The sequence below is a fragment of the Aphanomyces astaci genome (genome assembly GCF_000520075.1).
Source record: "Aphanomyces astaci strain APO3 unplaced genomic scaffold supercont1.193, whole genome shotgun sequence".
Lineage (NCBI taxonomy): Eukaryota > Oomycota > Saprolegniomycetes > Saprolegniales > Verrucalvaceae > Aphanomyces > Aphanomyces astaci.
This window is the reverse complement of record NW_009798456.1, coordinates 1-13,973: the sequence shown is the minus strand read 5'-3', so window position 1 is coordinate 13,973 and position 13,973 is coordinate 1. Positions and strand designations below refer to the sequence as shown.

General features: G+C 45.8%; 6 protein-coding genes across 6 annotated transcripts; 4 read left to right on the top strand and 2 right to left on the bottom strand.

Moving 5' to 3' along the window:
- Positions 1–376: 376 nt before the first annotated feature.
- Positions 377–1,041, top strand: H257_18655 (hypothetical protein; the record flags this gene model as incomplete). Its single annotated transcript, XM_009847749.1, has 2 exons — positions 377–680; positions 722–1,041. 2 exons carry the CDS (start codon positions 377–379, stop codon positions 1,039–1,041), a joined length of 624 nt encoding a protein of 207 aa, XP_009846051.1.
- A 45-nt stretch (positions 1,042–1,086) lies between these two features.
- Positions 1,087–1,575, bottom strand: H257_18654 (hypothetical protein; the record flags this gene model as incomplete). Its single annotated transcript, XM_009847748.1, has 1 exon — positions 1,087–1,575. The coding sequence occupies one exon, from the start codon at positions 1,573–1,575 to the stop codon at positions 1,087–1,089; it is 489 nt and encodes a 162-aa protein (XP_009846050.1).
- Positions 1,576–3,202: 1,627 nt separating this feature from the next.
- H257_18653 (hypothetical protein) lies at positions 3,203–4,337 on the bottom strand (the record flags this gene model as incomplete). The annotated part of the gene is made up of 3 exons (XM_009847747.1): positions 3,203–3,334; positions 3,493–3,888; positions 3,912–4,337. The coding sequence occupies 3 exons, from the start codon at positions 4,335–4,337 to the stop codon at positions 3,203–3,205; spliced, it is 954 nt and encodes a 317-aa protein (XP_009846049.1).
- A 1,784-nt stretch (positions 4,338–6,121) lies between these two features.
- H257_18652 (hypothetical protein) lies at positions 6,122–6,996 on the top strand (the record flags this gene model as incomplete). Its single annotated transcript, XM_009847746.1, has 3 exons — positions 6,122–6,208; positions 6,519–6,602; positions 6,658–6,996. The coding sequence occupies 3 exons, from the start codon at positions 6,122–6,124 to the stop codon at positions 6,994–6,996; spliced, it is 510 nt and encodes a 169-aa protein (XP_009846048.1).
- A 4,884-nt stretch (positions 6,997–11,880) lies between these two features.
- H257_18651 (hypothetical protein) lies at positions 11,881–12,315 on the top strand (the record flags this gene model as incomplete). Its single annotated transcript, XM_009847745.1, has 1 exon — positions 11,881–12,315. One exon carries the CDS (start codon positions 11,881–11,883, stop codon positions 12,313–12,315), a length of 435 nt encoding a protein of 144 aa, XP_009846047.1.
- Positions 12,316–13,036: 721 nt separating this feature from the next.
- H257_18650 (hypothetical protein) lies at positions 13,037–13,258 on the top strand (the record flags this gene model as incomplete). The annotated part of the gene is made up of 1 exon (XM_009847744.1): positions 13,037–13,258. The coding sequence occupies one exon, from the start codon at positions 13,037–13,039 to the stop codon at positions 13,256–13,258; it is 222 nt and encodes a 73-aa protein (XP_009846046.1).
- Between the last annotated feature and the right edge of the window lie 715 nt (positions 13,259–13,973).

The following is a 13,973-nucleotide window of genomic DNA, read 5'->3' as shown; positions in this document are numbered from 1 at the left end:
TGGACGACCATCATTTCCATCATTTCTGTAACCGGAAGTCTGTTTTCAATCGAAGTAACGTTATTTGCGAGTTTTCGTAAGAGCTTTTCAGTTAAGATTCAACTTGTGGAAATGAACTGAAAACCAAGCAATTTAAACTTTCGGGCAACTTTCGGAAAGGTTTTGAGTTAACTCCTAGATTATCCGGATTACGTTACTGGTCAAAAATCTCCTTCGCAATAGAGAGCTGGTGTCCCTTATTGCCTGCGTAATGCAGCAGTGCCATGGTGATTTCGACATGTTTCTCACCGTAATTCAAGGCTTAATGGTATCCAAATTCATGAGACTGAGGCCCGAGAAGCCAATAGTCTTGTACAACAACAATTTCGACCATGACATGCACAACGACACGGCAGTGCACAAGTTCCGGTTCACAATCGACCAACTCCGCGTGCTCGCTGTGGCTCTACGACTGCCAGCCTTTATCAGTACACCGAGCTCCGATCAAGTGGTGTCGCTCGAGGCACTTGCAATCTTGTGTCGACGCCTGACTGAGCCCTGTCGACTTTTCACCATTGCAGATGAATTCGGGCGTTCCGTCGAGGCCTGCAGCCGCATCGTCCGCGCAACCGCAACTTCTCTGTACAAGACTTGGAGCGATGTGATCCTCTTTCACGAAGCCTTGCTCATAGACCGAGTTGGTACGTGTTAACACGTATTTCTGTTGTAAGTATGTCAGTAGAAATCTATTCCGGTGCGATCGAGTCGAAGAGTGGCCTCAGAGGGTTGCACACCTGTGTTGCGTTCATTGATGGGGCGAAGCAGTACATCAGCCGTCCGTCGGCGCGAGCAGAAGGTCAAGAGCAGGTGAACCTTCAACGTTCGGTGTACAACGGTCACCCCCGTCGCCATTGTCTGAACTGGCAAGGCATCACCGCTCCTGACGGCATCATCATCAGCATGTATGGGCCGGTAGAGGGGCGACGCCATGATTCCACTATGCTCTCCGTGAGCCGCATACTGGACAGGATGAAGGAAGACGGGGTTCTGTCACGCTACTGATTGTATGGCGACCCAGCATATGGATGCCGCCAGTGCCTATCCTGATCATTTTCCTGCGCTATTACGTTGTTGCGCAGCAAGCTGCTCATCATGGCGATTAGCTTGTTCACGATCATATTGTAAACGCTGCGCCTCACGCCGCTCCTTGTTCTCAATGCCTTCACGAATGATGCCCATAAGGCTCGCAATATCGAGGGTAGGAGCTGGTTTCTTCGACTTCTTGCTCTGCTTGATCGGAGTGATCTCAGCGTCCTCGATCTTCTTGGCAGACGTTTCAAGCTCTGCCATGGCCAATTGGCGCATGACCAATCCCGAATTCTCGACGCCTTCCAGTTTCCGCTTCGCAGCATCCTTGCGCGCGGCTTCGTTCTTGGCAAAATCGTCCATGCGCAACTTGATGTCTGTCAGGAGCTGGTCGTGTTCAGAGTACTCCTCGGTTGTCCCCGACTTGCGCAACGACGCACTCTCCCCCGTCTCGTGCTTTGCCAACAGGTATTCGAACCTGGTATTTAGCGCCCCCGGCTTCTTTACCATTGAAAATCCAGGCATGCGCTTCAACTCTGTCGCAACATCGCCAGATCGTCATCACCTTCCCGTATTCACCCTCCCACGGTCACGACAGGGACACCTGTTGGAGCAGCATGATGTCGTGGCAACATGCGAACTTTCCTGTGGGAAGCGGCGTGGTGTCGCTTTCGTCAGTTGTTGTAGCCATCAACCAAAGAGGAGAATGGAGGACCTGTATTATCCGTAGATATATCCGTATCTTGCAACCTTGGACGTCCAACCATTTTTGAGATAAGGTGCCTCCACTGCTTTATCAAGATCCATTCATACATGATAATTAATTTTGGTAGGATATTTTGCTATTTCAACTGAAAAGTGGCACTCCGAAAAGTCTCTATCAATACTACTAGGCTGCTTAGGGGGAGTACCAAGTAGTTTTCCAGCTATCATGTTATATCCTAAGATTGTTGTTTGAACAAGATACCTCACTGAAACACAGGACGTCGAAGTAGTAGCACAGGGCTATCCAATAGATGTGAGAACTGAATGAACTCCGACGAATTCCCAATACACAGGCAACCTTCCGAAATACTCGCCACACTGATGAGCAATGTGGGTAGCTTCCGACTATGTCAATAAAAATACGCCATGGAGCATGCTTAAAAACGGGTTTCAATTACGTTATAAACTCATTAAAAACAGGTTTTAGGTTATATGGTGCACGTCATCTAAAAACTTCCAACTGGTAAATCGAAGAGTGGAGGTTTTATTATTTAACGTACAGTTAATGTAGTTAAACCCAAAAACAAAATACGTTAAATACCGATTACATGCGTTTTATCACTGCAGTGGGAGGTTAAAGGTCCCAACTGCCTTCGGATATAATATACGGATAAAAGCCACATATAAAAATCAAGATACATCTCAGCGGTCACCCCTATGGCCAAATATCCAAGCGCCCTTGTAAAATACCGCTAGGTTAAATATCTATTTCTGGACCATCACCAAATTTGAATCTGAGACGTAAAATTTCTTCACCACATTGAGATCTGTCGATTCTACGCCTCAATTTGCTGAAGTTTTGAGTAATGAATACGAAATAGAAGTAAGAAAATTTTGTGAAAAGTTGATAGTTTATAGACTTTGTTGTATACCAGGAATAGGTCATAATTTACAAGATGACGTGCACCATAAAACGGATATAAACAGTAGAAAAAGGGTAAAAAGCGTCTAAAAAGTAATTACTAAATAGCGACCAAAAAACCTAATAACTTTTTTATATTCATGTAATACCCTTTTAACGCGTGTTTTATTTGTTCCAAACAGCTTTAAACGTGTTTGGTACCCATTTACTACCTAATTATCCATTGCTACTCAGAACAATCCAATAAGGAATTCAATTCACACGAATTATCTTATGATGGTGCCGAAAAAGGAGATGGGAATTGCTGAGAAGCTCGCCCACGACTACAGGGGGCGACGGATTTTAAGGGACACCGAAGTTTTATGGAAGTACAGAATATTATAGCCAATAAGATTTGAATATATGAAAAGCATTATGTGATTGGCTAAATATCGAGATTTTCATCGAAGTTCGAAGTTATTCAACCAATCTTTTCCGATGAAATGGCAAATTCGAAGTAGCAAGTGTCCCTTAAAATCCGTCGCCCCCTTTAAGTGCAAGTCGTTCAATGCGACAGTAGCGCGAACTACGCTGGTTTTCCGCACGCCTCTCCACTTGTCGATATAACCATATTCCGTAGCGGGCAATCACAGACCGGTACCACTGACGATCAGTATCACGCAAAGGCATTAGCGAGATATGAAAGTTCGTCAACGCAAACGTTAGACCTTGAATACCATAATAGAACTTTTGCCTCCACGTGAATGTTGCATACGACACCGTCCATAGGCTGCACACACGTCCAAAGAAGTTCTCCACACCGCCATGGCACCGTAGTAGCCCTTGTCAACGAGGAATGCCCACTTGTCGCGGTGGGCATCTACTTGCTCGCCGTGGTCGATGATGTTCAGCTCTTGTTCGGTCTTCTTCAGCGCCTCGTGGTGTTGGTCCATGCGGGTGCGCAGAATCGTCAAGTCAGCCACGGCGCCGAGATGTGCAGCACTCATGTCCACCAGGTGACCTTGCGGTGGCACAGAGGCTTCGATCATGAGCCATACAACTTGTGCTTGACACTTAAGTACGGTTTGGCTTCCCCATGGCGACCGGCAGGGCGCTCCGACGGCTAAAACTTGACGTCCCACGCATACAATGATACAATGAGTAGGGTACTTCTCAAACACGGTGTCTTGGGCTCGAAGGTCGGACATGCTTGGCATCTTCACGACGATTCAACGAACACCGGGCCCACAGACTCGATGACCTGCAGAATCAGCTTTTGGAACGTGGGCGGACTATATCCAAAGTCCATGGTGTACTTCTCCCACGTGTGGTAGTGCTTGAGCACAGTCAGCGTCATGAACAAGGCGCCCTTGGGGCTTGTTGTGGATTTCGATCCACGACCGTCCTGCCATCGGGCCTTGAGCGTGACTTCAACGTACCTCCACAGAATGTCGAACTCGCGACGTGTGAAGTTCGTCATGACCCGAACGCCTTCTTCACCGCTGTCGCCCAGGATTTTGTCGAGGACGCGACAGGTAGAGTCGCTGACCTCGTCTTGTCGGTCCATGGTGTCGGAGAACTCGTCAAGGCATTGGCCAAGGAAGACTTCGTCGGACACGATTTGGTCTTGGAAGCGAGTGCTCATGGCGGCTACGTTGAGCACCATGATTGAGCAATGGTGTAAATGTGATAATGGCACTGTATGAGTGATTGTATGAATCAGTGGACAAACTGACTGGTGTAGTCGTTTGATCTCCTCGCGCGCAAATCGACTTGCCACGGACCAATAAGATTGAGGCACTACTGGAGCTGTTCAAAATTCTCATGAATGGCGGGGCTTACATTTCACCACACCAATCCATCAATCTGGTCCAGCCTGAAGAATATATACAGTAATTTGGAAACTTGGCGTGAAATGACAAATTTGCTAGAAGTTTATATTGGTTTGAGTATCTGACGATTTGGTTAGTTGTTTTGTTGAACACTATATATATAATCGAAACACGCGAGTTTTCATTGCAATGTGAGTATCTGGTAGGACAAAGTCGCGGGGGAGAGGGCCAGGATCTGGAAAGTTATGTTTTGGCTCAGCCCCGATCACAAAAGGTTTAGAATCTAACCACGACACAGTGGCGATCAATACTACGTCTACGTCGTCACCACAGGTAAGTAGATAATGCACAGTTTATTTCATATAATTTTAGAAGGCTCAACATCCACACTTTTCGTGATACGGAAGAAGTATATTTATCCGAAAATTAATGCGTTTCATCACATTTTCGACAACTCATTGCAGCGCCAAACTACTGACTGACATTATCGCATCACACACCAAGTATTGGTCCTACAGTATGCTCTCAACACATCTCTGAGGTTGAATATTGAGTGTCGAGATGAACACAGATAAGTATATTTATCCGAAAATTAATGCGTTTCATCACATTTTCGACAACTCATTGCAGCGCCAAACTACTGGCTGACATTATCGCATCACACACCAAGTATTGGTCCTATGCTCTCAACACATCTCTGAGGTTGAATATTGAGTGTCGAAATGAACACAGATAACCATAGTGCGGCAGCGCAGTTGCCAGGCTTTATCGTATGGGCGACTAGAGTTGCCGAAGAAGCAGTGACTGCTTCTTCGTGACGGTCGACCCCGTTTGGTCTGCTAAGCGCTATGACGGACCTCGGCTTGGACCGTTGTAACGGGAGCCAGTGAAAGCCCATGGTACAATACTATGTTGACCAATCACTTTGCATTTTATGGACACGATTTATGTCTAATCAATTTATGTCTAATCAATTTATGTCTAATCAATCATGGCCGTAAAATGGCAACAAAATGGGACGAAGTATTTTGTCACCCCACTATTCGAGATTTTTGAATTGTACTTGGAACAGGCTCTTAGGCCGTGTTCGGACGAGCAATTCCCTCGTTGCAACGTAATCATTTTGACATCCATGGAAATGCAGTTTCCTTAAAGCGACCGACAGCAACAAATAGAGTTTATGTCTGTATTTTTGCCTATGAACTCAGAATTGTATGAGACTTTCTATGAGAGATGCAGAATTCAATGACAAATCCACCTGTGTAATCGAAAACTCTCTGGAAACGTATATCCTTCAAAATATTATCGAAAAACAAACTAAACTGTTAGGTTGATTTTGAACTTGTCGTCACATAACCTGTAAAATCTTATATACAATCGTAGTATTAAATTCTAAAGGTCTATTTTATCAAGGACTCACAGTACCTTCCACTTTCCAGTCACTGCCAAGACTAAATATACCAGTAGTTTCATGGATGTTGCGCCATTGCAGTGGTTACATGTATTCATAGCAATGGTTTCAAAGTTATGCCTTCGTGGCAGCACTTTCATTTATTCATTCACTCACTACTCGATGGATACTAACGTTACAGCAAAGGATTGCATGACATTCGTCAAGATGGCACGGCCGCGTACTCTCACTAGCGAGGAGCGTCTTGACATATTGCGCTCGCTGGCGTTCTACAAAGGCGAAGGAGATAAGCAGGTGCCAAAGATGTTTCAGAGGCACTCAGGAGGAACATTGCTGTTGTGCGTGGTGTGTGGAACGAGTACTGCAACTATGGAACCGTCACCCACGCTCAACCTGCTGCCAACATGTCAACTCACCCATCACGTGTCCCACGCACAACTGAAAACGTTGCACTAGTCCAGGAGTTCGTACGTGATCGCCGTGCCACGCGCACACGAACGACAGCTGTCGATGTGATGACCTATTTGAACGAGATGGATGTCATGGAAGTTGAGGCACAGACTTGGCAGCCGTACGGTCTGTTCAACGCTTCTTGAAACATCAGGGCTACAGGCGTGGGAAGAAGGCTGGCTCATCCAGCTACCATTTGTACAAGTCCAACGTGCTTGCTCGCGACTCGTACGTCACGGTGATGCATCCACTAAGCCAGCGTTGTGTACCTGGATGAGTCATTCATCCACCAGCATTACAAGCGCCACAACGACAGATTATTCGACCCCAGCGACGACCTGGATATTCAACGCAAGGAAAACCGCAAAGGGTGGCGGTACTGTTTCATAGCTGGCATTCTGGACTCGCCGGACATGAAGTGCCAGGTGGTAGCCCTTGACATCTTTCGTGGTGGCAAGTCGACGGCCAAGCAGCCCAAGGACTACCACGCTATGTTCAATCACGACTACTTTGTGAAGTGGTTTGCCAAGCTGCTTGCAGAGTTGGGTGATATGGGTGTGGCAAACGCGTACATTTTGATGGATAATGCCAAGTATCACAAAGGCAGGCCTGTCGGAAAACCGACCAGCTAGCTATGCAAAACAACGCTGCAGGCAGCATGCACGCGATATGGGATACCGTTCGAACCGACAGATTTCAAGAGCATTCTCTGGGAAAGGCTGTCGGCGTACATTGAAAAGCACATCCAACCTCAAAAACTAGTCCAAATGGCAATCGACAAGGGCCATAGAGTCGTCTTCACCCCCCCTATCACTAGGTCTTGCAATCAATTGAGCTGGTGTGGGCGAATATGAAAGGACATGTTGGTCGTCGCTACACTGATGGTACGGGGCTTGCGGATGTGAAGGAACGACTCGAAGAAGCGTTCGAAGTGTTGAAAGCCCCACTATTCAAGGCTGTATCAAAGCTGCAGTGGGGAAATTGCAGAAGCTGTACGAACATTTGCTGGCAATTGATGTCTTACAATCCGACGAAGATCTTCGGCGCAGAGTGGCAGTGATATGATGCTGAACGCGATTGTGAGCACTCTAGTTAATTCACCTTCATAATAATAACCTCTTAAAAACGTATAATTACACTTTGATGAATTTAAAGAATGAACAGTATACTCGCTATTTCTATATAATTGTCGAATTCGATATGAAAATTATAACGTCACTCGATGCTGTCGGCCACTGTTAATCGATGATCCGGATAAATATCCGGATGAGTAAATTGCTGCAAACGTACAGTACTCACGATTTAACTACTGGTATTGACAGCTGTGCGTACCATATACTCAAGTACTCCAGGGTTTACTGCGGCTAACATTCTCATAACTTGCTCATTCCGGACAAATAGTATGAAATTTATTCATTTGTTTCATGTAAACTTAGCTAAGCAACTAGTTGCGTCGACGCAGATTGCTTCGCCGATCCTCGGCAGCCCACTTTGATTGAACTAGCCTCAATAATACCATCATATGGTCCTCCACTTCCTTTCTTTTCCCTGCATAACATTGAAACATGTCACCGCTAACTCTAAAACCAAACTGCAAACCCACCCGAAGATTTGCCTATCGTCGATGATGTGGTCGTCCGGTCAGAGGGCGAAACTGTTGCAACAGTTATAATATGCAATTATAATATGCATATAGAATATAAATATGAATAATACCTGGTGGTTGGGGGATGGATGATGTGGTTTCAGGTGCTACAATTGAAAAGTACTCGTAGTGGACTAACAATAGAACTCACCCCGGCTTTGTCGAGTTGGTGTTGCTTTATTCGATGGAGATGACGTGACTAATAATAGTGTTGCTTTATTCGGTGGAGATGACGTGACTAATAATACAACCAGCTATTTGCAAAGTACCATGATATGAATATGAGTACAGGGAACTTCAGAATGCAAGGCCTACCGAAGTATTCAACATTACAGCCGTAGTTTTGTCCAATCAAACAATTTCGTTGAAATTCTTGGTTTTGATTGGATATTTTTTTATTATCCCGCCCGCGCGCAATTCAATAATTTCAAACCAATACTATTCAATGGCGCGCATCATGTATACCCGATAGCCTTCAAGCTCCAGGCCCTGGGCCTCCTTGAGACAATGAGCGTATATCAGGTCGATACTGAACTTGGTGTCGCCCGTCGAACTCTGCGAAACTGGGTCACCAAACGCGCTCAAATCCTTGCGTACAGAGGCAACAAGAAGCGCATGAAACTCACACCTGGCGGCCGACCCGGGGTGTTTCCGGGCCTACCGGGTTGCTTGAGTTTATCCATGGATTACGAGACTCTGAACGAGCCCTTACTACGATCCATATGGTGACGTGGGTGAAGCGCAATCAACGCGAATGGCTTGTGTCGTACTTGGTGGACAAAAAGCCAGGCTGTGGGTACAACTCACTGCTCCTTCTGCTACAACGCTTTTGCAAACGTCATGGCATCTCGCGACAACGACCTGGCATGAGTAAACGAAGCCAAGGGGATCTCGAGGACACTCATGACATCTTTGCAGCTGAATTCCACCGTGAGTACCGCGCACATGGAGCGGAGAGCGTGTACAATGTGGATGAGACAGGTATATATTATGATATGCTACCTAACTACATTTGGGCTGTTCGTGGTGGCAGCTCCAAGATATCCTCAGGAGATAAGCATTCGATGCGAATGACGGCTGTCTTGACCGCGAAGGCGGATGGGTCCAAACTCCCGATCCTGTTCATCATGAAAGGGACGCCTGGTGGCCGAATCGAAACTAGAGAGTTTCCGACCTTTCCTGCTGGCCATTCCTATTATTATGCAGTCCAAGAAAAAGCGTGGATGGACGGCCGTGTGTGGAAGTTCTACCTGCGCACCGTCTTGCACGACCACATCGAAGAAGCGTCAGTGATCCTTGTCGACAACTTCGACTCACACGTGTCCGAAGCATCCTACAAGATCATCAACGAAGAACTCGGGTTGCATCTCTGCCCCTTGCCTCCAAACTCAACGTCGATGTGCCAGCCCCTTGACGTCGGCGTGATGGCGCCCTTCAAGCGCTACCTACGGGAACTGTGGTTGTTTGAAGACATCATCACAGGAGAAGACGAGGATCCATTTTCACTCACCGCCCGGCAGAAGAGGTTGGCGTTGATCAAGAGAGCTGTCCACCGACGCTATCCGTGGCAGCTTTGAAAAGGCACTTCCTCAGGAACCAATGGATTAATTCGTTTTTATATTATCTGTTGTGAAAGTTCAGTATACGTGTGAAAGTTCAGTATACTTGGAATTTGTATGTTTTTTAATAAAAATTGGGAAAAGTTTGACACTCCCCGGGAATTGAACCCTGGGCCCTTCCTCAATAATGTTATGCCGTCGCACTAAACCGTTGCGGCACTGCGTCAAACGCTTACGCTTCTTCCGTGTTTACCATATAAATCATTGTACAATATTATACCAATAGTTTTAATACCACTCTATTCTTGAATGACCTCCTGAATTACAAGTTTGATTTCTTACAGTCAAACAACATCATTGTAAATTTGACTCATAATTAAATTTCCTCTATAATTTTAATAGCTCTTTCAAAGATCTGAATATTATTTTGATGGGCCAATATCATTGGCAGAAATATACACCGTACTTCGAAGTACATTTACCAATCAAAATCTGTTATTTCCATCCCACTCGAAGGTAAGGTAGGCCTTGCATTCTGAAGTTCCCTGTAATAGTTTTACCTGCTTGACAAGTTGAAGTCGCGGATGTAAGTCGTGCTGACAAGCTGCTACTACAATTATAACAGGCATAAAGAATGTAAATACGAATGTTACCGGGTGGTTGGCGGGTCGACGATGCGGTTGCTGGAGCTACAACTGAATTCCAATTAGAACTACTCGTAGCGGACACTTTACTGCAATTAGAAATACAATCAGCATCCATTATGTGATACCTGGTTGTTGACAGGCGGGTTCTCTGGACACTGGAGCTTCAACAAGTCGACATCAGATACATGGTTTACCTACATGATCTTACCCGGAGTTTCATGGGTAGAAATATTTGTTTCAGCATTGCATTGTTCTCTATTAAGACTTGCTGCATCGAAGCAGCAGGCATACGAGTGTCCATTTGACGGCTCTCTAGCTTGCGTATTACTCCTTTTCGGTGATTAGGTTGTTCGGTGATGGACTTAGCATTCCACTTCGCAGCTTCATCATCAATAATCGCTTGGAAGTATAATCATATGTACTGCGTGAACCTGTCAGATCACGACGTGTCGGTGTTTTCACCCGTATGGTAATACTTGTTGCAGTGTTCCTTGTGCTGCCTTCGGATGTGGATTGACATCCAGTCATCCCTGAGGCACATGACAAGATTGTTTTCCTCCATATCAAGAAATGAAGAAATGGAAATGAACTTGATAGAGGTACAATCCGGACGATATCTGTATCCGTACTGTACAGACAGCCCTGTGACCAGTCATTTGCATTTTCATTTGATAGGTACATTATTGACCCTCCAATCGACAGGTACAGCAACTGATACTACTTCAACCTCATTTTCACAGGTCAAACGACGGCTCACTATTTCGACCCTCCTTTTGACAGGTCAAACGACTGCTCATTATTTCGACCGTCCTTTTGGCACATTAGGTCAACTCAATGTACTTACAGTTAACAAAATTAACTATGTTCAACAATGTTTAACTGCGCATTCCAAGCGATCGCTTTCGTTTCTTCGTATTTAGACCAGGCTTGGACGATTGGTCAGCACCGACCAAAGCCTGTGGCGCTTGTGATGGCGAGTCACGCACTTAGTCCAACGGCGCACGGGTGTTAAATGGGCGCTGTAAATTGTGTTGTAATGTCCGCACGAGTAGTACGTGTTATACAGCGTCAATGGATCTTGTTACAGGGAATTCAGACACGCCACTGCATGAATGCAGGCTTGCTGTGTAAACCATATTTTGCAATCATACGTGTTCAAGACCAAGTCCACGTTTCTCCACAAATGCGAAGTCGAGTGTCTGCTTACTGCACAAGCAGCATTGTCGTACAGTGCTATTAAAAAATATGTTCATTAACAGTATGTAGTCGACAGCCCTGAGGGGGCCTTTAACTATAACTTTTGCTGCACGAACGCAGTATAAAAAAGTGAAAAGAAAAAATGTAGCGCTGCAAATAAGCTAAAAATGTGTCAAGAAAATAGACCTTTAAACCTTATGCACCCACAGATACGATGCCTCGAATTTCCAAAACCTGTCTAATTTCACCCTATTACCTAATATACTCTGACATGTAATACCAACTGTGACTATACAGGCGAAAAGTTCACCCATTACACACGCACACGCACACTGGCTCTGATTCTCGACACCAGCCTCACAAACCAACCATACCTAGTGGCCAACCCAAGCAAGTGACGTAGACCGCGCCATTGCGTTCGTGAAGCGCTCACGGTCAAGATACGTGACACGAAACGAGATCCTCGACATGATCATAGTCAACGCCACTCTGCGCCAAGACGATGCAACCGCGTCCACTCGCACCGCCGCCCGTCTCTTGCGCCGCAAGCCACAGCTGGTCCAACAAGTGTGGAAAGAGTTCGTCGAAAAGGGCTCCACCACGACCAAGCCCCAAGCCCCCTGCGACATGTCTCTCCGAACAAGACTCCCCGTCACGTCAGACCTGGCCAAGATCATTCAAGACTTCGTTCGCCAGCGTCGCCAAGGACGATATCGGACAGTGGCGAAGGACGTTGCCCACTTCCTGCGGTCCCAAAACCTCTTGGAATTCGAAATAGAGTCGCAATCGTCAACGCAAGCAGCCTACCGGTCAACCCAGAGGGTCCTGGCAAAACTTGGGTACAAGAGGGGAAAGAAGAAGAGAGGTCTAGGCCTTCGCATGTGCGAAGCTAATGCATCGTGATATGTATGTTTCTGATATGTGTGATATATTGTCGGGCGATGTCAACCGACGGCCTGTTATATATATGGATGAGAGTTATATTCATCACCATTATAGCCGGCATGATGATTCATTATATAATCCGAGTGATGACCTTGATCTTGAAGTCAAAGAAAAACACAAAGGTGAAAGATTTTGTTTTATTGCTGCCATTTTAGATAGTGGTTGTTTGGATAGCAAGCGCTTATGCTTGGATGTATTTCAAGGTGGATTATCACGGAATGTTCGACCATGCATACTTTGTCAGTTGGTTTTCCAAACTTCTTGTCGAAATAGATGATCTTGGGTTACAAAATGCTGTTATAGTAATGGACAATGCAAAATACCATAAAGGGCTTCCTCTGGATACACCGAAGTATGGAAATAAGAAGAGTGTCCTACAGGATGCTTGCACGGCGTACGGCATTTCTTTCACAAATGAAACGAAAGCTGCATTGTGGAAAAAGCTAAGTGTGCATGTGAGCAAGATTGACATCGAGGTTGTATCCTTGGCACGTGCCGCAGGGCATGAGGTTGTTTGCACACCGCCTTACCACAGTGACCTTCAACCAATCGAGATTGTTTGGGCCATCGTAAAGTGCCAAGTACAGTGATCTTTACTATGCATATATATGCTAATGTTGTGCAGGTTTGACGTCAGTATACACAAGACACCACGTTTAAAGACGTCCGCGTGCGGCTCATGAAGGCATTCGAGGACTTGACTCCAAGCAGCATCAAGGGCTGCATACACAAGGCCGACAGGCAACTCAACAAGCTTGCGGCGTACATCAAGGAGCAACCCGAAGGCGATGCAAGTGATAGCGACAGCGACCGCAGCGATGGTACCAAAGGCGGCAGCAGCGACGGCAGCGACAGCAGCAGCAGCAGTAACGACTCAAGTAGTTCAGAAACAGTGATGTAATAAATTTACTCTCTTTTCATTGGTCGAACGTTAACATGCAGCGGAGGTGTTGGAAATTCAAAAAAACTCTTTGTATTGATATTGTTTTGGCAGGCCCCCTCGAAGCTGTCGACTACTGTAAATATTCGTTAGGGACGAATGAATCTGCGATATATTTACGGTAATTGATTTTGCAGCCAGGCTTCTCTTGCTGGGAGATGAGGGAAATACTGGATTTACTGTTGACGGGATAATTAGGTCTCGAGTTTACGGTTGTTTGCTGGTCAGCCACCAAAGATGAACTTGTACGAATGTTTCAAACTTGTTAATATGTAAATCATTTCATAATGATTAAGAAGGATACGAAGTACGCATATCAAACCCAGTCGAAGTCTAAACGCTCCAGATTGGTGTCTACATAGGGTACACAACTTACCTCTCCAAAGGCTGTCGTCCGGATAGTTCACGAGCCTTTCTTGATGGCTCAAATGAACAAGTTTGATTCGATCTAGTAGCGTTTGAGTCTTGCAGTGTGGTGCATGGACTGTGTCATTCGTGGTGTTGTCACCATCCTCGGTTCTGGAAGATTGATTGCGCGCGAACCATTTGGCATTCGAAAACATCCGGATAATGCTAGTAATACTAGTCGTACTTTCTGGAACTCCATGAGAGGGTATTTCCCAGGATCGTCCAACCAAGGCCAAAATTTCTCATGATCGTCCAAGTTGAACTTTGT